General features: G+C 38.4%; 1 protein-coding gene across 7 annotated transcripts in view; it reads right to left on the reverse strand.

Moving 5' to 3' along the window:
- The window catches only part of BCKDHB (branched chain keto acid dehydrogenase E1 subunit beta), a 299,229-nt gene that overhangs the window by 114,923 nt on the left and 158,954 nt on the right, over positions 1 to 25,352 (reverse strand). For 5 of the 7 annotated variants that reach the window (XR_009543796.1, XM_060167628.1, XM_060167629.1 and 2 more), the window contains exon 9: positions 6,956 to 7,042. The exons of 1 other annotated variant lie outside the window; for it this stretch is intronic. Coding sequence is in view for 4 of the 6 variants with exons in the window: in XM_060167628.1 (XP_060023611.1) it covers positions 6,956 to 7,042 (87 nt within the window). In the remaining 2 variants the exon portion in view is untranslated. Of the gene's footprint in view, positions 1 to 6,955; positions 7,043 to 8,192; positions 8,258 to 25,352 lie in introns of all 7 variants that reach the window. One more of the 7 variants, XR_009543798.1, reaches the window with a different exon arrangement.

A 25,352-nucleotide genomic window follows, 5' to 3' on the forward strand; every position in this document is an offset into this window, starting at 1 on the left:
GACATCAAGAACAAAGAGGAAATCCTGGCCTTGCTAGCGGCCATATGGGAACCCAAAAAGCTAGCCATTGTACACTGCCCGGGGCATCAAAAACCCACGAATCCAGTCACCCGAGGCAACAATTTGGCAGACCAGACAGCTCGAAAGGCGGCACACACTCCAATACCATTACTTCCCCTGCAACTGCCGGATCCAGGCCCCCGGGAACTACCGCCCCAACCCGACTACTCGGAGGATGACATCAGATGGATGAGCAAGCTTCCTCTAACCCAGGTTAGAGACGGATGGTGGCGGGACGCTAAGAACAATATCCTCCTTCCTGAGAGACTAGGAACCCTGGTCCTTGAACGGATCCACCGTAGCACCCACTTGGGCGCCCGACGGCTACAGGATCTCATCAGGCAGACTGGACTTAAAATTAAAAATGTCTCCGAGAAGACTGAACGACTGGTTGCTGACTGTGCAGTCTGCCAACTCCATAATGCCAGCTCCCACCCGCCAACCACTGGCATCCGGGAGAGAGGAAACCAGCCTGGAGCCTACTGGGAAGTGGACTTCACGGAGGTAAAGCCTGGCAAATATGGGTATAAATATTTACTGGTGTTTATAGATACCTTTTCAGGTTGGACTGAGGCATTCCCAACCAAGAATGAGACTGCACGAATAGTAGCTAAGAAGCTACTAGAAGAGATCCTGCCCAGGTATGGCTTTCCAGTTATGATAGGGTCCGACAACGGGCCAGCCTTCGTTTCTAAGGTAAGTCAGGATCTGGCTTCCATACTTGGGGCTAATTGGAAATTACATTGTGCATACCGCCCCCAGAGTTCAGGACAGGTAGAAAGGATGAATAGAACTCTAAAAGAGACCTTGACTAAATTGACCATGGAGACTGGCGCTAACTGGGTAGTCCTACTCCCCTACGCTCTGTTTAGGGTGCGAAATTCCCCCTATAAGCTAGGATTTACTCCCTACGAAATAATGCATGGTAGGCCTCCTCCTATCATCCCTAATCTAAAGACTAACCTTATCCAATTGGACCCAGAAAATAATCTCCTGTCTTCCCTCCAAGCCTTACAGCGGATACACGAGACAATCTGGCCCAAACTAAAAGAGCTATATGCAACAGGACCCCCACCTACTCCACACCAGCTCCGGCCAGGTGACTGGGTCCTTGTCAAACGCCATCGACAAGAGACCCTAGAACCCAGGTGGAAAGGACCTTACCAGATCATCCTGACAACGCCGACAGCCATCAAGGTGGACAGCATAGCTGCCTGGATCCATTACACACACGTCAAGCCGGTGGACCCATTCTCTGACCTCATCAAGTCCACTAAAGCTGACGTCACCTGGACTGTTGACCGGAGTAAGAACAATCCCCTCAAACTGACTTTGCGCCGTACCCTCCCCCATGATGACCAAAGTACTGCTGATAGCCCTAATGATAGTCCTAACCCTCAACCCTCGGGCCACGAGGGGAGGATTCGGCCCTCCCCCCAATAAGAATACTTTAATACAACTACTATATGGTGCACCGTGCGAGTGCAGGGGAGGTACTATGGAGACTCCTGTTGTTCCCCGAGGGTATACTCATATGCAGGACTGCGGGGGCATAACTGCGTATCTTGTTCAGGAATATAGGGTTACCGGGGCCTCTCAAAACTGGCAATGCTACCATAAGCCTAAGCCACTCCCCCCTCGAGCTACTTGCCCCTGTTCTACCTTCCAGGAATCAATGCATAGCATGTGCTATTCCTCTTACCAGCAATGTATAGGGGCCAATAACAAGACTTATTTCACAGCCATACTACAGAATAATAAAAGCCCCACCATTAGTGATGATAATAAATACCTTCAGGCTGGATGCACTGGCACCCCCGGGACCCCGGTATGCTGGAATACCAGGGCCCCCACACATATGTCAGACGGTGGGGGGCCCCAGGACGCAGTGCGCCAGATAGAAACCCGAAGACAAATAGAAGAGGCCTATCGGCATCTGTACCCACAGCTCAGCTACCACCCCCTAATTCTCCCTAAGGTCGATCCCTCTGAATTGGACTCCCAGACCATGTCCATACTAGAAGCTACTTTTGCGCTTTTGAATACCACCAACCCCAACTTAGCACAGGATTGCTGGCTCTGCCTTCCTCAAGGACCGCCCCGCCCTATAGCCATCCCCACCTTCGCCAATTTAAATATCAGCGAACGATGTAACCCAACTTCACTCCCCGAGCCGTTCCCCATACAATTTTCAAAATTTTCAACCACCTTTAATACCTCATGCTTTGTCAAGAACGATTCCCTCTCTAACGCCAGTATTGACTTGGGAATCCTTTCATCCACTGGATGTAGTCAATATATCCCCGTGAACTCCTCCCTCTGTAGTCCTAATACCACTGTCTTTGTCTGTGGAAGTAACCTAGCATACACCTATTTACCCCCGAATTGGACAGGGGTCTGCACCCTGGCCACTCTCCTCCCCAATGTAGACCTGATCTCGGGAGACACCCCATTGCCCATTCCCAGCTTTGACCTCTGGGCAGGGAGAACCAAACGAGCCATTACAGTCCTGCCCCTCCTGGTAGGATTAGGAATTACAGGAGCTGTGGCCACAGGGAGCACGGGCCTTGGGGTCTCCCTTCACTCCTATAGTCAGCTGTCTAGGCAATTAATAGAAGATGTAGAAACTCTCTCTGGGACCATTCAGGACTTACAGGACCAATTAGATTCGCTGGCCGAGGTGGTCCTACAGAATAGGAGGGGCTTAGACTTGCTGACAGCTGAACAGGGTGGGATATGCCTCGCCCTAAAAGAAAAATGTTGTTTCTATGCAAATAAATCAGGCATTGTAAGAAACAAGATCCACCAGCTCCAGGAAGACCTAGCTCGCCGCCGGCAAGAATTAGCGGATAATCCCCTTTGGTCAGGATTTCATGGGATGCTCCCCTTCCTCCTCCCCATCCTGGGCCCTCTACTATGCCTCCTTCTCCTCCTCACTATAGGCCCCTGTATACTCAGTAAAGTCATGAATTTTGTTCGCGAAAGAATAAATACAGTCCAGCTAATGATATTAAGAACGCAATATCAGCCCTGCGAGGCCTCAGAAATTGAAGAAACGGAGCCTTGAGGACCCAAGATTGGCTCCTCTGGTTCATGAGAAAGGGGGGAATGAGGGGGCTATGTTCTACTTTGGTGAGAATAGGACTGAGTTGACGCCCTGCATTCAATTTGTGCTTTTCCTGGAATTTCTTTTCTGTTCTTTCCGGAGGGGAAGGGCCGAAAAAGGACCATTCCAGGGCGCGGCGCTGGGCTTGCCACATTTGGGAGCGCTGCCTGAAGTTGGGCGCACAGCCTCCCGACGCCCTGCCGTTGGGCTGGTGGAGGCCGCAGCACTGCTAGGGTTGTATCAGTCCTCCTGTTTGCACTATTTTTTTTTGCGACCATGGCCCCGCCTTAAGTATTTCCAATTAAGAAACAAAACCTCAGGAAACCGAAACTTAACCAGCCGCTCTCGCTTCTGTAATTACGCCTGCTGACCCCCCCCACCCCCGCAACCGTCCAACCAATCAGATGGCGACTAGTGTCTCTGTTTAAAAGTCAACCAATCGGCGACTAGTGTCTTTGTTTAAACGTCAACCAATCGGCGACTAGTGTCTCTGTTTAAAAGTCAACCAATCGGCGACTAGTGTCTTTGTTTAAACGTCAACCAATCGGCGACTAGTGTCTCTGTTTAAAAGTCAACCAATCGGCGACTAGTGTCTTTGTTTAAAAGTCAACCAATCGGCGACTATGTTTGTACCGGTCTATAAAAGAGCTGTACTAAACTCCGCCAGGACCTCTTAGCGTCACCGGCAACAAGTGCGCGGAGGTCCAGGTTCGAACCTGCAATAAATGACCCTTGCCGTTTGGCTTTGACTCTCGACTCTGGTGGTCTTGTGGAGGGGCCTCGCGACCTTGGGCATTTCAAGCTTTCAAAGAGCTATCAAATACCTTCCACAAAACGATGGTTTTGGAGCAGATTGTTTTTGCGTGTGCTTACTTTCACATAAAATTTACATTTGTTGATACAATGAGAGTAACTCAGCATTTTAATCCATAGTGCTCAAACGTATAGATCATTCTCACCCCTAATTTCAAACTTCTTTAGGACAATGAAAAGTTCTCTATGTACCATTTCCCTGCCCTTCCAGAAAATTGCTTTCAAAATCTTAACCCTGTTTTATCTTCTTCAACGTTACAAAGTATACACAACCAAAAAGAAATACAGAAACATGAACCGTTCCAAGTGGTGAAAGCAGCTGCACCTCACACTTAAGTGATTTCAGTTTAAAGAAGCCCAGGCACTTGGATAATTTGATACAGGCCTTCCGTAAAGAAGGTGCTCAATACAGTATGCTGCATTTATTGGAATATGTGCATGAAACAATTACTGAAAAGTAGATTGCATTATTCAGATTACCCTATATTGTATGCAAACATTATTACCAAAAAAGCAAACAAACAAACCAAAAACACAAAACAAAACACAAACAAGGTGTCTAGCTTTTTTTTTCCTTCCTTGTCAATACATAAAAGCCACACAGGCAAACATTTGGAAATCCAATGTTGATTATATTTTGTTAAAATTCATTTTCCACACTTTCCATTTGTACAAGTAAAATCTGAATTAAGCAAAATCAACTGTGAGCATTTTGTAATTCTTCCTCATATTAATAAATCTAAATTCTAATTCCTCAAAATATCAAACTAAGACCTCTCTACAAATTTTACATTATTTCCTTAATTTATTTTGTGGTTAGTTGGTTGAAAGATTTAAACATGGAAAACAGAGAACATCTTATAATGAATCCAACTTCTATCTTCCTCATGGGGTGGGGGTAACTTTGAATAAAGAATGCATATGTACATACTCAACATTTACTCAAGACTCCTGTCCTAGTCCCAAATCTTCCACTTAATTTTAAAATCAGGTCAATCACAAGCACTTTGAATGAGAAACACTCATCTGTTAAAGGAATCCAGTTGGTTTGGGTCAGGATTTCTCAGACCTCAGACACCCAGGATCAGTGGGCATATTTTGGGAGTCTGAGTATTATAAGGTGTGGTCTTTGTTTTGGTGTCTTCATATTATGAAAAAAAATATGACCATATTCTGTATAATCTCTTTCACAACCTTAACCACTGATTACTATCATATAATTTCAGGATCTGCTTTTGATACAGTGTTTATGATCTTGATGGTGTAAGCTTTTTATTGTGACTATATTTAACTCATGATATGATGTTCCTCAAACTGGAATTCACAAATGTATTCTTGGAGCCCGAGAGACAATTTTCCTTTGACACGAATCCACATATTATTCAAGACCAGTAGACACTAGGCTAGATAATCTTTCTAATTCTTTTCCAAGCCAAAAAATATGTTACATTCTATGCAGCTTATAGTAATCAATGGAATTCAAATTTTAAAAGCACGTCTAGAGAAAGTGGACTTTAGTTATAATTTCTAATTCCATGTTTATTTACTTTCCTTTTACATTTAAATGCAAGTGAAAGTTTTGAGATAACAATAAGATGACATTCAGTGGGCAAAATGAAACAAAGCTGTCAGATAAAGTTCCATTAGCAACAGCCAGATGGGTTTAGTGGACCACATATTAACTAGGAATCAGAAAATCCTAGTTTCTCTTTACAGTTTGCCTTTGACTTGAAATACCATCTTGGTGTTAGTGATTCATTCTTGCAAGCCCCCCCTTTTTTTTTCTTTACAGGGATACTACATTAGGCTACTCAATGAATAAAATGCACGGTAAATACCAGGTATTTATGTTACACAATGATAAGCAATATGTTTCAAATTGTAGTCTCTATAATAAGGAAGACAACAAATCTACAAAACTCAAGTATTTTCTTAATTTTGTTAGTGAAAAATGTATACCACATGTAAAAACAACAGCATAATTTTTTATCATAATTATGAATTCTTTTGATCTAGTTTTTAAAATATTTATGTTTAAATTTGATTCATCTAATTTTAAAATATTTATAACATTGTCAGTTTATACTTAAAGATATTTTATTGGTAGAAATCATTAGTGCTCATATATCATAATTTTATATCAAGTTTTTAACCATATACTCTTAAAGGAATTTTCAATTTATATGTATCTTAACAATAAAATCATCTTACCACCAGTAAAGAGAAGTAAAATGTTTGCTAGCTGCAAAGATACTCTGAATTTAAAATGCATACAAACTTTCCATTTAAAATATAGTTATTTAATTTTTAATTTAAAAAGTTAGGAAAAATGAAACATTTAAGTCATCTTATTCCCATCTATGATATAAATGTGAATGAAAGTTTTAAGTAAAAATCCTCCATAAAGAGGTTTGTAGAATTTTTTCCTGATATGCAGCATCTTAACTGAACCCTTTTTTAAAAGAAATGTTTTTAAACCATTCCTAAAGTGTCGCCAATAGCATATGATTAATCAGATTAATGAATTAAATTATTGATTGTGAAATTTGTTACTGAATTTAAATTATTGACTTTTGACAGATTCATTTTTTCTAAGGTGAAGGCTGTTAAAATCAATTTTATAAATCAAACGTTTCATGATAAGATTCATCATGATAAGTTTTATTAAAAGAGAAATATCCCATTCAAATTTAAGAGTTTTCTTTTCCTCTTATCCTAGCAAACATAACTGACATTAGTTTACTAAGATTATTTCAAACTTCCTTCTTCCTATTAAGGAATTTTCAGCTTTTAAGATTTCTTTTCTAGAAGATGTAATTAGACCATTATCTAAAGGACAGTGAATTGGAGTCAGACGGGAAAATGTACTTTTCTAAACAGTGCATGCTTTTATATATTGTGATAAGTAATTTTGTTCTTGGAATAGACACATGCAAATGCACAAACGCTCACATCAGTGCCAAAAAGTTACTCTACCTGAACCGTCGAGCTGATCTCAGAGGCAAAGCCGCCCGTCAAGGGAGCCTCGTGACTAACTAGCAGCCGCCCTGTTTTGATCACAGACTGAAAGAGAAAAGGAAAGTCTGATGTTGAAGAGAATACATATTTTCAAGTATATGATGGTAGTTTTGATTAAGTAATAAAAATAAATTATTTAAATCCAATAAATAATTAAAAATTAGCAATTCAATTTTATGCCAAATAAGCTGTAACTCCCTTCAGCTGGACTGTTCTTTGATTTTTGCACTGTTAAAAAAGTTTTCAGTAGCTAATCCTAGTGCAAAAGAAAAATGAGATTTGTAATTCTATGTATGTCATTAAAAATGCCTTCTATTATATTTTTGTGTTATAAACTGAATGTATTTCACATTTTTGTATCTGAATATCATTTTTTTCCTCATATAGCTCTAAGAATGAAAGTGCCTTTTTGTTCCTTTGGGAGTATATTTGCATATAAATAAATAGTCTTAGGACATTTTTTGTGTGGAGAAGGAAAACACAAAAATAGAGTGTAAAAACTGTAGCAAAGGAAAAGCTCAAGCCACTAGACATTCAAGGAAACCGAGCATGAAGAAATCACCGGGAAAGTAAAAGGGTTACAACTCTTCGTTCAAGTGTATTAAAATATGGTTAACGACCACAACTCCATTTTAAACTAGAAAATGTCACAGAAAATAAGGATGTATTCTCGACACTGGCTTGGTGTGGTTGTTCCCACTGTGCATGACACACTCTGTACAATAATAAATCAAAAAGTATAGCTATGATATCATAGCAGGATGCCAGTGTGGAGGAAGGTAAAAAATATTAAAACCAACAGCAAGTTACTGCTTAAAATATGTTACCCAGTTACCATATTATTACAAAGGAGAAGTCGTAATTTCTCCTCTACATTTCTAATAATTTTGTATCACCTTCTTTAAATTCTACATTACTCTTTTAGGAACATGAAATAAAAATCTTCCAAACAGAAAACTTACAGGCAGACCTGGTTTTATTGCCCTTCACTTTCCTGTGCTTTGCACATAACTGCAGTTTTTACAAACTGAACCCTGCATTGTAAGATGATGGTTAGCACTTTTTTTTAGCAATAAAGTATTTTTTAAATTAAGATATGTACATTTTTTAGACATAATGCTATTACACAGACCACAGTATAGTATAAGCATAACTTTCATATGCACTCGGAAGCCAAAAAATTTGTGTGACTCACTTTATTGCAATATTCACTTTATTTTGGAGGTCTGGAACCGAACCCTCAATATTTCCAAGGTATGCCTGTATATAAATTAAAATATTGCTTTCATTCTAGGCAATTAGGGTTTAGAATTTCAAAAGTGTGTAGCAGTTTCAGCCAACAGATGTTAAACTCCAAGATATGGCCAGTAGCCATGACAAAAATAAGTTACCGTATCTACTAAGTAAATAGTGACTTAAGAATATGAAATTTTATGAACACCTTAATGAATGCCATCCCCGCCAATGAAATATGAACCTTGGAATATGTTGGTATTTGAATTTATGACTGTGGTTAATTATGCCAATGTGAAAGTCACAAATTAAATTTCAGTGCACCTGGTTAGAAATATAAAGAGACAAAAATATTCTACAATCATGAAAAAAACAAATGTATTCTCAAAGTATTCCCTAAAAAGATGTCCTGACTTTAAGGATTGCCGATTAAAGAAACAGATTTGACAATCAGAACTTTCTTATAGCTCTGAATCCCAGAACTCTGCCAACATAAGAGCATCTAGGAATGATATAGCCAAAATCCATCCCAGCTAGATGGTACAACCCAGCTAGAAGGGAGAAATGAGAAACAGCTATAAAAATGCTGCTGTTCCCCTCAAACCCCACACAACAGAGTTGGTGCTTTTTATCTGAACTGAGGCCAATCCAAGATCAAATGACAACCCAATAAGCAACCAAGGCAAATGTTCTAGGCTTCCTCTAGCCTGCAGAATGTAGTGGGGAAACTAAGCACAGATGTACCCAGGACAAAAGCTACCAACCCCTGGAGTCCATGCAACATGATGTGTAAGCAGATAAAATCTGTCAGCAGGAGAAAAGCTAAATAAACCAAGATACATCAATACAACAGAGTATTATACAGCCATGAAAAAGACCGAGGCCATGGAACAGTGCCCATGACAAGTTAATTAGTAAAATAAGCAAATTGCAGAATAATATGATCTCATTTTTGTGAAAAACGGACGCCAGTAAACATAGCTATATATATTGAGCCAACATGTGTAAATAGTCTGGAAGGATTCATTCCAAACTATTAAAACTTGTTTCTCCTGAAGATTGACAGTGAAGGAATTGTAGGGAAAGAACTTTTGGTTTTGTTTTACTTTAAATGAGAAGTATTTTTATATTATTGAAAATATTCTCAATAAGTCTAAAATAAATAAAAATAAAGGGAAAGCCCTTTTAAATTAATGCTGAAGGTAACAAATACATGTGACATTGCAGTCATAATCTCAAAAAATGTAATTTTTTTATGTTATCTTAGGACTAGTTTCAGATACAAGGGAACCCTGAGGTCCCAAACCCCAGCAGCAAAGAGGCACAGTGAAAACATAGGGAATCAGCCACCCCCCTATGCCAGGCTCTGTATGATAGCTGTATGTCGAGATCATATCCAGCTCATCTCTTGACCTTCAAGCTGTTGGACCCCAGACAAAATGGGAAATCAGCTATTGGTATCAAAGAAGGGCAAGTTCTTCAACAGCTCTGCAAGTGTGTTAGGTAAACATGCGAGTCTTGGATCAGGAACTGTATGCTGACAGTTCTGGAAGGAATTCTGGAAATTTCTAAAATACCAAGAGCTGAAGGGCAGACACAAGATGAGAAGTAATAATGCTATGAGGCTCTTGAAACTGTCAAAGCAAGCAAACCAGTGAGAGAGAGAGGGGACAGCAACACGAGAGGTCACAGAAATAATGATCAAAATCATAAACAACTGCTTGTCACAGGAGCTGCTGTGTGTTAGGCTCTGAGTTGAGTATTTTACTTTACTTCATTGAATTGTGAAAGCACCTAAATTTCATTTCTGCTTCTTAAAATCATCTAGTACCTGAAAAGTATTAAAATATATAAAATAAAATTACAGCAAAATTCTGAAAAATGCCTATAGACATAACACTGACAGTTTCAAAGAATTAGCATACATCATGAAAGGCTGAGACTATAATAGAATCCCATGATTTTGTAAGGTATAATACAAATTCAACTTGGTATGTGCTTTTTATCATTCGCAATTTCAGTTTACTAAAATTTCTGAAGATAGCTTCTTTTCTATTTTGGAAATTGTTCATATTAACACTTTGTTAATATTATGATAATGAGATCATTGCAAATATACACAGTTGAAGAGAGTGTTACTCTTTCCATGCTCTGTGATTCAACTAGACATTTTGATTAATCTATGTCTTTTGTCAACTTTAACAGGCATTTCATTTTCATACATTTAGGCACAATGACACCCAACTGCTGGGAAATTTTTCTAGCCAAATTTAGCATTTTGACCTACTTAGAAAGTAAAAATATGGTGCCTTTCAATGGAGATAGCCATTAACCTTTTAAAAATAAATCACTATAGATATAAACGCTAATAAGGATTTAAAATTCCTTTTCTTTAGAAAAAAAGTGATATATCAAGTTTCAAGTTTTCTTCTGAGATAAATGTAATTCACCACTTGAAAAAAAATTTTAAGAGTTTAAACAACTTTTCAATATGAAAGCTAAACCTATCACAGCCAGGAAAGATCACATAAGGCTGGATTTTCCAGTATCTGCCTCTTCAACTTCTTGCCACTAAGATCTGCTCCAGGATTCTGGACTTACCCAGAGGGAGTAGCGGTGAGTTAGAGCAGCTAATGGCACCAGGGACAGCTGAACCAGTTCAAGATGAGGACCCATCTCTGTGTCCCCTACCATGAAACAAAACAGCTTTGTTCCCTACAAGGCCTTGAGAAATTTGTCAAGAAAACTTAAAAAACAATTCTGAAAGGCAAGGAGTGAAACAGCCTACGGCTGTTAAGTTGGTGAGCACTGGTCTGCCCTGGATTTCTCCCAGAGATTCTCACTTTCTCACTCTTTCTGTCATCCCCTCCCCAAGGGCATCAGCAACATCGGATTCAAGAGGAGGCATCAAATCTTAATGCTGAACACACGACGACACTGCCAACAACCAACAGGTTGCGACACCCCCGTTCTGATGGAAACTTTAAGATACCTTGTTCCTGCTCTGGCCACTTCATGACTTTTCCCCTTAGTCCATTCTCTGCCCAGACATCATTACTAATGGCCATAACGTCAAGTTATCCATGAGGGATACCTAGCCCAATGCTCAGACCATGGTAGCCACTCAAGAAAAGTTAACTAGATAAAAATCTATTAAAATAATTTAACTATATTAAACACGCCCTTCTTTAATGTCCTGAAGCTACTGCTTTCTTAGCAAAGTCCTTTTTTTTAATTGAAGTATAGTTGCTATACAACGTTGTGTCAGTTTCAGGTGTACAGCAGAGTGGTCCAGTTATATATACATATATTCAGTTATATATATGTATGTGTGTGTGTGCGTATATATAAAAATTCTTTTTCAGATTCTTTTCCCTTAGATGTTATTAAAAACCACTGTGCAAAATCCATTTTTAACATAGTGCAAAAGCGTACTTCAGCACATCCCAGAACAATGTAAATGTGAAATAACAGACTCCAAATTAAGGACATTTTAACGGGGCTTTAGCAATAAGATATCTGTGGTAATAGCAGAGTTGCTAAGTTAAACTCCATCAAAACGATTGCACAGATTTTGGCTGCCCAAACGTGGGACACATGTTTTAGTGAATGTAACCTCTAAAGATTTTAACACAATCCAACCAGGAAAACTGTTAAGCTGTCATTCCAGGAGCAAATGATACAGAAAGGCAGACCATTAAGCTGGCATATGCCTGAAAGTGCAACACATTCAAAAAGCAGAAGTGTAGTTTTTATCTCTTAACTCAAAACCTATGGCAAGATTTTCTTCCTACAAAGTAATTCAACCTGACCAACACCAAGTTCAGTGGCCTATTCTGATGGCTGATAAGATAAAGTAGGAAAGGCAACACTTTGGATAGGCAATTTACAGCCCGTTTAACATTTTCTATCTGAATAAAAGCTAATGAAAAGCAAAAGAAACATCAAAGCTGGCCTTTACCAGTTCCTTTTGAAATCAAATCTGCTTATAAATACATATGAGCGGAAGTAATAGTAAAGTCGTACACCTTTGTTTCATCAATCACGAGCATGTTCATAACAATTATATAATGTAGAAGCATTAAGGACATGATTTTAATTAGCCTCAAATATTTCTGCAGATAAATTAAGTTTCTGAAATGTTCTCGTTTAGTAGCCAAATGCATTTGACACGTTAGCTAGAAAAACTTCACAATTAATCACAAGCTAACAATGTGTTAGAATATGCCTAGCAGCTATGATTAGTCAGCATGAGCGTCACACACAGTCAGATCACTGGCTGATACTCCTCTGGAGAAATACCAACGCTAAAAGAGAAAGAAGAGTCATGAACCCCACAGATGGTTCAGGAAAGTCCATTTTGGCAAGGCTCTTAGTGATGGGGTACAAAGAGTTTGGTATCATAGGAAATTGGTGTAAATGGAGAAAGAGTAAATCCTCAGAGCTTTCTCACCCACGTGGAAAAAGTAGGTAAGGGAGCAAGCAGAACATAAAGAGAACTGAATAAAGTCAACAGAAGAAGAACGAGCAAATCACTCTAACAAAGGCATGAAGTGTTTGGGAAAATTTCAGACATCCTCCCTGGTTCTCTCTTGCCTGAATTATTGGTATAATCAGAGCTGACGAGCTTAGGAAAAACCGCTTTTGCAAAAACTAAAAGCAGACATCTTTCTGAAAGCTACTTCAAAAAATGTCAGACAGGGGCTTCCCTGGTGGCGCAGTGGTTGAGAGTCCGACTGCCGATGCAGGGGACACGGGTTCGTGCCCCGGTCCAGGAAGATCCCACATGCCGCGGAGCGGCTGGGCCCGTGAGCCATGGCCACTGAGCCTGCGCGTCCGGAGCCGGTGCTCCGCAAAAGGAGGGGCCACAGCAGTGGGAGGCCCGCGTACCGCAAAAAAAAAAAAAAAAAAAAAAAAAATGTCAGACAAACGTGCTTCTGTCAATCAACCTTACCTTCCCAGTTTGTCTCTTCACAGTCCCTGCAGGCTCCAGTCATGTCAGGCTACTCCCTACTCCACGACTGTGACCCAAGCTTACCTGCCTCTGACTTCCTTCCCCAAATTCTGGAGGTTAACCCTAACCCTCACCCCCTCAAGACCCATCTTACACAACTCCTCCCTCCCTGGTCTCCCCAGCTTGGTAGGTTTTCCCTTATTTTAAACCCTATGTTACCCTTTTCCTTCTTTTTCTTATCATATTATATACCTCCTAGCAATCACTTCCTAATAGAATCTGAGGTGGCTGACAAGGCAAGGATATTCTTTGAGTCCTAAAACCAGGGTTCAAAGGCAAGAATCAGGCACATGGTCAAGGCAGCACTCACTGCTATACCTCTTAGGAACACGAGCAATTTACCTTGTAGAAGAGCCCTGAGTACATCTGTCCCATTAGCCCTTCCAACCACACTCAAAACCACATATTCAAAGATGGGGACTCTGTTATCCATATTTGTGTCTACCACAGAACATAGCATACGACAAATATGCATTAAATTGAGCAAATTATGCTCATTTTATTATTTGGGGACACATGCATACATTATTAAACTTAAAAGTTTGAAAAAGTACCTAAGCATCTTTTTGTTTCTTTGTTTGGGCGAGTACTCTTTTTTATGGAGGGTGTGTATCTCTATCTCTATACTGTTTCCTCCAGCAAACTCTAAATCATTCAAGAGCACAAAATTCAGAAAGTATCGAGTATTCTATTCCTAACCATAATACCTAATATATGGTTATAAATGTGGACGCTTAATAAATGTTCTTAATATTGATTTTTGTAAAAAGCATATAGACAGGGCTTCCCTGGTGGCGCAGTGGTTGACAGTCTGCCTGCCGATGCAGGGCACGCAGGTTCGTGCCCCGGTCCGGGAAGATCCCACATGCTGCGGAGCGGCTGGGCCCGTGAGCCATGGCCGCTGAGCCTGCGCGTCCGGAGCCTGTGCTCCGCAACGGGAGAGGCCACAACAGTGAGAGGTTCGCGTACCGCTTAAAAAAAAAAAAAAGCATCTAGACACAGTGATTTAAATGAATCACTAACAAGCTTCCAATTTTCTGATGCCTTGAAGCTGTTAGGAGGGACCAATCATGCTATAAAAAGGGAGTCCTAAAAACTAAGCTCTAATCATCATTCTAGTTCTAACAGAGGACTACCCTGGGCCAGCTCTTTCCATCTATTTTTCCTACTCTCGATTGATTTTAGAATAAGAAGTTAGCAGTACTAAACATGTTTCTGTTTTTATGTAGATCTTTTGTAAATGCATGACTGTAATAAACACAGAACATTTCCTTTCTTTGGTACTGAACATAAATTTCCTTTCCTTTTGACAAGAGTTTATGTTACCATGGTAATAAAGGTATTGTACTGGTAGATGTTTATTAGATATGTAGTGAAACATGGGAAAATATGTAAATAAATATGTCTTAAAAGTTTTTTTCATTTTCCGCATTAGCTTAAACATCATGCAAAGCATAACCACCTACAGGAATCAACATTATTTTTGTGTGTGCCAAAGCAAATTCTCAAAGACTGAGGCAGCCATTTCCCAACTTGTTTTCTGATCTTCATTTTTATCACTGCCCTATCATTTCTCAGCAGGACTCAAAATATTTCCATAAACTTGTCTCCACTTCAACTCTTATCCATTTCTTTTTACGAAAAGGAGAAATTATAACATGTCATTTGGATATTAATATTATTGACTTCCATGCTGTAGAACTTTATAAAATTGTTGACAAGGACAATTAAAAAGCCAAGCTGTACTTTTGACAATCAGGGTGTTGTATCTCCTACAGCTTCTATTCTTACAACCATCCTGAGCTCTTCCAGGCTGCTTCTCTGAAGTTTGCAACAGCAGGAAACATTCAGAAGTACCACGTAATTTAACCTTACTATAAATATGCTTATATTTCTATAATAAATGAGAAAGTGGTAGTACAATTGCTATACACACTACTTGGCAAATCCAGAACTTGACCTAGTAGTAAAGACCCCTGGCAGGGCCATTTCACTACATTGATTATTTATTAATTTAGGCAGCTTACCTTCATTCAAGTACTATTCTTTTGTTACCATGATACTGTATATATATTGCATGTTGTGGGAAGAGGCTGATAATTCACAGCTAACTCGTGTACCTAGTTTAGCACCTAGGTTATGATTAGGGCTGAATGAAAATGCCACGTACAGAATTTTAGTTGTTTCACCATTTTAATCATTTTTAACTACAGTTCTGTGGCATTAAGCACATTGACATGGTAGTACGACCATCACCACCATACAATGCCAGCACTTTTTCATCTTCCCCAACAGAAACTCTGTACCCATTCAACAGTAACTCCCCATTCTTCCCCTCCCCCAGGGCCTGGCAATCACTATTCTACTTCCGTCTCCATGAATTTGTCTCTATCCTAGGAACCTCATCTAAGCACAATCATACAATACTGTCCTTTTGTGACTGGCTTATTTCACTTAGCATAATGCCTGCAACGGTCATCCGTGCTATAACATGTGTTAAAATTTCCCTCCTTAAAGCTGAATCCTATCCCACTGTATTTATAAACCATACTTTATCTATTCAGGTTCTCGGGCACTTGGATTATTTCTGTCTTTTGGCTATTGTGAATAATGCTCCAATGAACATGGGTGTACAAATATCTGTTTGAGTCACTGCTTTCATTTATTTTAGGTGTATATATATATATACAACCAGAAGTAGAATTGCTGATCACACTGTAATACTATGTTTAATTTTTTAAGGAATGGCCATACTAGTTTTCATAGCAGTTGTACCATTTTACATTCCCACAACCAATGCACAGGGTTCTCTACATCCTCATCAACACTTGTTTTTTTAATTTTTTTGATAGTAGCCATCCTAATGGGTATGGGGTGTTATCTCATTGTGGTTTTGATTTACATTTCCCTAATGATTAGTGGTGTTTGTCACTAATTTTTAAAATCTTTTCCTTTTTAATTTTTTAATCAGGCTGTTTGAGTTTTATTGTTGATACAAATAGTGTTTTCAAAGTGCTTAATGCATCAAATTCCTTAAATTGGTCCCTCTGGGGACCGGAAATAAAATCTTCTCAGAATATTATATACCCTATGAAAAAATGTATCATCAAACTCAACTGTTCACTATGTCTTCTTTTCTGAAAAAGCATTACATCTGGTTTCCTCACCATCCTCCATTTTGAAACAGACACAAGGACATTTTTTCCTAAGATGACTTATGTCACATAGATCCTTTGCCCAACTGATTATGTAAGACAGCACTCCTCTATCAAAAAATCTTCAATGGTAAATCAGCTAATTGGAATCACAAAGATAACTTGTAATCAGTAACAGCACCAGTAATCCCCCGTCCAAAGGAACAACTGAATCTACTTACATACTATAGAAGCTTGGAATCCATACTCTGCCAATAACTAGAAGACAGACTAATAACTAGAAGACAGACTAATGCCAACTAAGACAGTTTGAAACATTGGTACAAACCAGACAATCACCATCATCATCTTATTTGAGTATTACATGCAATTTCCCAATTAGCTTTTAATCTTATATAAGTTCCAAAGGTCACTGGTTCATGTCGAAAACAACTTACTGAGCCACTCACATGTGCCAATACTGGGGAAACACAGATGAGTTAACCCAGGTCCCTAATACGGGTCCCTAATATGTAATATGGGTTGCCACAATGTCCTAGGGCAAGACATACTCAAGAACGAAAGAAATTAATTTAAAGATTGTTAAGGCAGAATACGGGAATTAAAAATCAAGTTATATTTGGTAAAAACAATTTTTTTATTTTAAATTTCAACACCTAAGGTCTTTTTAAAAATAACATTGAAAAAATGAATTTTTATCTCTTAAAAGAAACCATTACTAATACTCTTTTCCATTCTATTCATAAGTCTCCATTTGGTAAATTTTTCTCAAGTGTTGACGACAGAGGAAAATACTATGTTTGGCCATCATAGGAGTCTTAAGGGTACAAACTGACATCATACCCTGTGTTCCCAGAATACTGTGAATAAAAAAGTGACCCCAACCAAAACCAAGACTGTCAGACAGTTACATTTTAAACTGCTGTTTTAAGCATGTATCTGGGGTACAATTTTCTCTAAAGCCAGCTGGTTGTCTACCAAGGCAACACTTCTCTAAGGAATGATCAAAAGCATAAACACTGCTACATTTCTGCATCACCATGGATAAATGCTTTTATTCTCTAAAACCTGGTCCAAATCTGTTGGAGTTAATGGACTTTTAGTTCATTACAAAACAAAAATCATGTGTAGTTCATAATACACGTAGTTCATAATAACCAAAGCTTAAAATCTTTTGGTTCTTTTTTATGACTCAATAAAGTGGTAGAGTAGGGCTTCCCTGGTGGCGCAGTGGTTGACAGTCCGCCTGCCGATGCAGGGGACACGGGTTCGTGCCCTGGTCCGGGAAGATCCCACATGCTGCGGAGCGGCTGGGCCCATGAGCCATGGCCGCTGGGCCTGCGCGTCCGGAGCCTGTGCTCCGCAACGGGAGAGGCCACAACAGTGAGAGGCCCGCGTACCGGGAAAAAAAAAAAAGTGGCAGAGTAAAACTCATAGGATGTTTCAGCAAAAGTTACACATATATTTTTCAGTATATATAACTAAGATGGTGCAGACAGAAATAAAGTACATAAATGTCATACTTCCATTAAAACCAAGATGATGGGGAGAAATTGTTTATATGACAGGTGGCTTTAGGAAAAGAATTCCTTTAGCCGAAATAATATGTCTACAAAACATTCATTGATTACTTGATAGAATAGGTGAGGGGCACAGAGGCATAGAAATCTCTGGGTCAAGAATTATAGTATCAAACTTCATTACTAATGGAATATTCATGAGAAGTTAAGATGCAATAATAATAGTTACCCAGAAATATAATTCAATATTTAAAAATTAATTTAGACTTAAGCTTTATTTTTTTTCAGGGAAAAAACTTTGAAAGTTTCTTTACTTGTAAACTACAAAAATATTAATAATCCACTCCTGTTTGATTTACAGTTTTCTATTCTGCAACTTTTTTATTGACAAGAACTCATAAAACAGAGTAAGATGATCATGGCCATTATACCACAGACAGTGTGACATACCTATAATAACCTAGGCTGTAAATGATAAGAGCATTTTTTTGAAGAGTAATCTGAGGAGATTTTATGCTTGTTGACTTACTTTACCATAAGTTGGTCATTTTGCTATATCCTCCAACGTCGCTAATCACCAGGGAAATGTAAATCAAAACCACAATGAGATATCACCCACACCTGTCAGAATGACTATCATCAAAAAGAACACAAATAACAAATGTTGAGGAGGATGTGGGAATGTAAAGTGGTGCAGTCACTGTGGAAAACAGTATGCAGGTTTCTCAAAAAGCTAAAAATAGAACTATCATATGACCCAGCAATTTCACTCTTGGATATATATCCAAAAAACACTAATTTGAAAAGATACATGCACCCCAATGTTCATAGCAGCATTATTTACAATTGCCAAGGTATGGATGCAACCTAAGTGCCCATGAACAGATAAATGGATAAAAAAAGCTGTTTTATACATACACACACACACATATACATACACACACATATGCATACTATGGAATACTACTCAGCCATAAAAAAGAACAAAATTTTGTCGTTTGCAGCAACATGGATGAACTTGGAGAGCATTATGCTAAGTGAAATAAGTCAGACAAAGACAAACACTGTATGATATCACTTATATGTGGAATCTAAAAATACAACAAACTGGTGAATATAACAAAAAAAGAAGACTTGCAGATATAGAGAGCAAATTAGTGGTTAGCAAGCAGGAGGGGGGCAATATAGGGATAGGGGAAGAGGAGGTACAAACTACTGGTTGTAAGATAGGCTACAAGGATGTATTGCACAACATGGGGAATATAGCTAATATGTTGTAATAACTTTATATGGACTGCAACCTTTAAAAATTATATATAAAAAATAGCAAATAAAAGATAAAAAGAAAAAAGAAAAATATTGAAACACTATGTTGTACACCTGAAACTAATACTGTAAATCAACTATACTTCAATTGAAAAAAAACTGTAGTATACCCATATAATTAAATACTACTCTACACTAAAAAAGAACTATTGAGTTACACAATAACTTGACTGAATCTCAAAGACATTAGGCTAAATGAAAGAAACTAGTCTCAAAATATTACATAATGTATGATTCCTTTTATATGACATTCTCAGGAACTCAAAGTTACAGTGACCATGAACAGGTTGGTGGTTTCCACAGATTAGTAGTAGATGTGGCTACAAATTGATAGTCCAAGGACATTTTTTGAAGTGATGGAACTGTTCTGTATCATAAAAATATTGGGGATTACAGGAATCAATACATGTGCTAAAATTCATAAAACTATGCACTAAGACTATATTCACAAAATGGTTACATAATTAAAAATAAAAGTAAAAATGAACCAAAGAGCAACAAAGATTATTATAAAAGAGAAAATCATTACTAACCAATGAAAATGTTCCAGTGTTCTAACAATTTTTTAAAATAAGTTTAAAAATAAGAACAAAATGGTGCCTCATCCATTAAAGTCACCAAATAATTTAAATTTTAATTCTGGCAAGGCTATAGTAAAATCTTTCTTACATTGCCTGGCATAAATCTTTTGAGGGACATTTTGGGAATACATTTATCAAAAGCTAATAATTGTTCAGATTCCTAGAATAAGCAATGTCAGTTCTAGATTTATCTTCAAAAAAGAATACAAAAGATGTAAAATATTGGACATCTGGTTTAAAATGATCATGTGTACAGCCAGTAGACAAGAAAAAAAATAAAAGAAATCCAATATGCAAAGAAAGTAGTAAAACTGTTGCAATTTGCAGATGACGTGGCACTGTATATGGAAAATCCCAAAGATGCCACCAAAAAACTATTAGAACCAAAAAAAAAAAAAAAAACTGTTAGAACTAATAAATGAATTCAGTAAAATTGTAGGATACAAAATTAAAATATAGAAATCTGTTGTGTTTTTATACACTAACAATAAACTACCAGAAAGAGAAACTAAAACAATCTGATTTACAATTACATCAAAAAGAATAAAATATCTAGGAATAAATCTAACCAAGGAGGTAAAAGAACTGTACTCAGAAAACTATAAGAACTGATGAAGGAAACTGAAGACAGCACAAACAAAGGGAAAGATATACATGCTCATGGATTGGAAGAAGCAATATTGTTAAAATGACCATATCACCCAGGGCAATCTACAGAGTCAATGCAATCCCTATCAAAATACCAATGGCATTTTTCACAGACCTGAAACAAATAATTTAAAATTTGTATAGAAACACAAATGACCCTGAATAGACAAAACAGTCTTGAGAAAAAATAACAAAGCCAGAAGTATCACAATCCCTGATTTCAAATTATACCACAAAACTCCACTAATCAAAACAGCATAGTACTGGCACAAAAACAGACACACAGATAAATGAAACAGAATAGAGAGCCCAGAAATAAACCCGTACTTATATAGTCAATAATCTATGAAAAAGGAGGCAAGAATATTCAATGGAGAAAAGACAGTCTCTTCAGTAAGTGGTACTGGGAAAACTGGACATCTACATGTAAAAGAAACTGGACTACTCTCTCACACCATACACAAAAATAAACTCAATACATAAAACTCCTAGAAGAAAATATAGGTAGTATGCTCTTTGACATTGGTTCTAGCAATATTTTTTTGGATATGTCTTCTCAGGCAAGAGAAACAAAAAGCAAAGATCAACAAAATGGTACTACCTCAAACTAAAAAGCTTTTGCACAGCAAAAGAAACTATCAACAGAACAAAAATGTAGCCTACTGAATAGAAGAAGAAATTGGCAAACAATATATCTGATAAGGAGTTGATATTTAAAATAGACAAAGAAAACATATACAACTCAACATCAAAAAAAACCAAACAACCCAATTTAAGAATGGGACTTGAATAGACATTTTTCCAAACAAGACATACAGATGACCAACAGGCACATGAAAAGAGGCTTAACATCACTAATCATCAGAGAAATGCAAATCAAAATCACAATGAGATATCACTTCACACCTGTCAGAATCCCTGTTATGTCAAAAAGACAAGAAATAAGTGTTGGCAAGGGTGTAGAGGAAAGGTAATTCTCTTGCAGTGTTGGTGGGAATATAAATCTGTACAGCCACTATGGAAAACAATATGGAGGTTCCTCAAAAAATTTAAAATGTCAATATCATATGACCCAGTAATTCCACTTCTGGGTATTTTTCCAAAGAAAACAAAAACATTAATTCAAAAATATATATGCCTTCCTACGTCTGTTGCAGCATTATTTACAATAGCCAAGACATAGAAGCAACCCAAGTGTCCATCAATAGATGAATGGATAAAGAAGACATGATTAGATAGATAGATAAAATGAAATATTATGCAGCCATAAGAAAAGAATAAAATCTTGCCATCTGTGACAACATGGGTGGACCTAGAGATAGTATGCTAAGTGAAAAAGTCAGACAGAGAAAGAGCACGATTTCACTTATATGTGGAATCTATAAAACAAAACAAATGAGCAAACATAACAACACAGAATCAGACTCATAGATACAGAGAATAAACAAGTGGCTGCCAGAGAGGAGGGGGTGGGGGCAGGTGAGTGAAATAGGTGAGGGAGATTAAGATGTACAAACTTCCAGTTACAAAATAAATGAGTCATGAGGATTTGAAATGTACACCATGGGGAATATAGTCGACAATATTGTAATAACTTTGTATGGTGACAGATGGTAACTAGAGTTATGGTGATTATTTTGAAATGTACAGAAATATCAAATCACCATGTTGTATACCTGGAACTAACATAGTGTTGTGAGTCAATTGTACTTTGATAAAAAATTAACAGATAGATACATACATAAATAAAAATTTAAAATAAACCTAAAAAAAAAAAACTGGAAACAACCCAAATGTCCATCAACAGGTGAATGAATTAGCAAGTTACAGTCTATCCATATAATGGACTACTACTCAGCAACAAAGAGGAATGAAGTGTATGTTGATACATAAAATAAAATGAATATCTAAATAATTATATTGAGTTTAAAAAGCCAGAAAAAAAAAGAGTACCTGGTGCATGATTTCATTTATACAAAATTCTAGAAAATGCAAACTCATCTATAGTGACACAAACAGGTTGCCTGGAGATTGAGGGGTGAAAGGGAAGAGTGATGGACATGCTCACTATCTTGGATTGTGGTGATGGTTTCGCAGATGTCTACCTGTCAAAACTTATCAGACTGCACACCTTAACACGTGCCATTCCTCCTATGCCAATTATCCTTCAGTAAAGCTGTGAGTAAAAAAGAAAACCAAAATGTGAAATAAAATTAAATTTTAAAATATTAAGTAAATACAAACTAAAATAAAAGATAATCTTGTGTATTGTTTGTATGTACTGGGTCAAAAAAGTTACTTCTGTTTAAAAGGGCAAAGCACTTTAGAAATATTCCATTTAAATGCCTTCCACAACTATTATACGGTGCATACTGTCTAAAACCAGGGACTTCAATAATTTTGTTTCATCTGCCTAACTTCTTCAGGCCCCTGAGTTGATGGCCCCTAGTTTGGAGCGGCAGGGAAGCAGGTAGAGGGCTGACAGCGTAGGAGAAGCTCTTCCCCGTAAGCAGAGCTCTGGTCCTGAAAGACCAGGCTGGGAGCTGCCACGGCCTGCCCTTCGGCTTGGAAATTTGAGAAAGGGAATCTCCCAGGGAACAGAGAACAGAATCATCGGAGTGAAGCCCCACATTCTGCTTATTGGCAAAGGAGTCTGGACAAAATGAATATCACCCTATTCAAAGATGAATAAAGGAAGCAAAACATAGAGTAAACCATAGAGCCTATTGGAAAAAAGAAAAAACAAAAAAAACGTTGGAAATTATCCTGATCACTCAAAGGAAAAGCATGCCTCTGAAAATGATCTACTTGAGATCCAGAAGAACATGTTAACTATTGTGCATTCAAGAGAACACAGACCTAAAAAAGGGGGGATATATGTATACGTATAACTGATTCACTCTTCTGTATGTCTGAAACTAACACAACATTGGAAATTGCCTATGTTCCAATTTAAAAAAAAAGAGAGAGAATACCAGATCTAACCTCCAAGAGACAGGAATAAAAATTCTGAGGAGATCGTAAGGCTACAGATGAGACCTGAATGTCTCACATGGGAACTAAAACCACACTAGTAAAACTAAAGCCTGCAGGGGTGGTAGATCTGGGTACCTGGGTATCTGCCCTCTGCTAGCCCGATATAGTGTTCCCCCACTCAGTGGAATTCAAAACTACCTGTGGAATGAATGAGTATGGATAAACCGGCCTCCTGAAAGTGTCAAAAAATAAAAAAAAAAAAAATACAGGGGCAAGAGGTAAGCAGACAGGAGGGCACGGTAAAAGGGGTTGTCTATGTCTCCTTTCCTGGCCTCAGCACAGCAGTGAGGAACCTTCCCTGGGTTCCCCGCATCCCCTCGAACACATGAGGACCACAGCTGGAGAAGCCGGGACAGGCCTTCCGCCCCTCCTCCCTCCATTCCCCAGTTCCCCGAAGGGTCTGCTTTTGCCTGAAGTGGAGCGAAGAGGAGCAGGGAACAGGAAGCGGAAGGGAGGATCCTCTTCCCAGTCTGACCGCAACTTAAAGAGTAAGTCAGAGACTGACTACAAAGAGCTTTCCTTTAGCAAGTGACACAGAACCAGCGTCTCAGGACCCCGGGAAGTGAGGTGAATACTGGAGTCAGTAACAAGTAGCGGGTAGTGTGGACAACCAGAGAACACCGTCTCTGGCTTAGGTGGTTGAGCTCTTTTTTTTTTTTTTCCCCGACACGTGAAAGCCAAGCAAAATATGTCTCCAAGCCGGATTCTGCCCAAGCGTTTGCAACCTATACTTAAAGGAAACATCTTTCTGGCGAAACGACCCTTCTTTTCAAACGCCAGGATGTACTCTCTGCCATGTTATCTTTACCCACAAAATTATACACTGAATTAGGCAGCCTTCCATTCTGGCCTTCCCAAACATTTTGCGGATATTGACCCGTGTAAACATCCATTTCGCTGAACGTGACATTTAGCAGAGCAGACCCAGTGTTTCAAAAGGAGGCCATTTGAGCCCTTTCTTCATCACATGTTTCTAAAACCCAGAAAAACAATAAGCTATCCAAGATAATGTGTACGTTTAAGCTTTCAGGAGTCCTCCTGTATGTTCCAAAATGACATCGTAAGTGGACAATTACAGCATCTGAATTTTTCAATCTGCAGGAAAAAAGTACCTACAGCTCTGAAACTCTTCCCCACAATGCACTTGGTAACCTTGCGCCTGAAGCATTTATAGCATCCTTCAAGGCCTTATCAGGGGACCTCCAGTGTGTGTACATGCTGGTGAAAGAATAAAGTCAGTTTGCTCCCTGATTTTAGTCCCTAAAGGACTAATTTTAGTCCTTTTAGGAGAAATACTGCACCAAGAATGTCTACAACAGGTGAGATGCATTTTTGTTTATTAAGTTTTAATAATTCTATCAAAATATAATTTTCTAGAAAATTTTCTTACAGAAAAGGGAATCTATAGAATTCTTTTGTATTACCCCCACCTACACACATACCCACCACCACCACCACCACCTGAACCGGTCTTTTAAAACGTAAATTGCTAAACTTGGCCATCAGTATTGGGAGCTGGGCCAGGTTAACAGCAATGAGATGAAGACCGGAGCTGGTGTGTGTGTCTCAGCCACAAGGAACAGGTATGAAGAGGAAGCACAGACGCCATGGCCGACATTTTAAAGTAGTGGAAGAGAATGAAGGGGCCACCATGAAAATAATCAGATTTATTCAAGACCCACACCGGAAAAGGACTGGAAAATCCAAAGATCAAAATGACGAGGATAAGATTATGGGTTCTCCTCAGAGGGTCATGATGTGGGCTCAGGATCACAGGTTTTTATCACTTCAGCAGCACTGCCGCCCACTATTCTTCCGGAGGTTACCAACCCCCTACCTGGC

This window comes from Lagenorhynchus albirostris, chromosome 12, assembly GCF_949774975.1.
Source record: "Lagenorhynchus albirostris chromosome 12, mLagAlb1.1, whole genome shotgun sequence".
NCBI lineage: Eukaryota > Metazoa > Chordata > Mammalia > Artiodactyla > Delphinidae > Lagenorhynchus > Lagenorhynchus albirostris.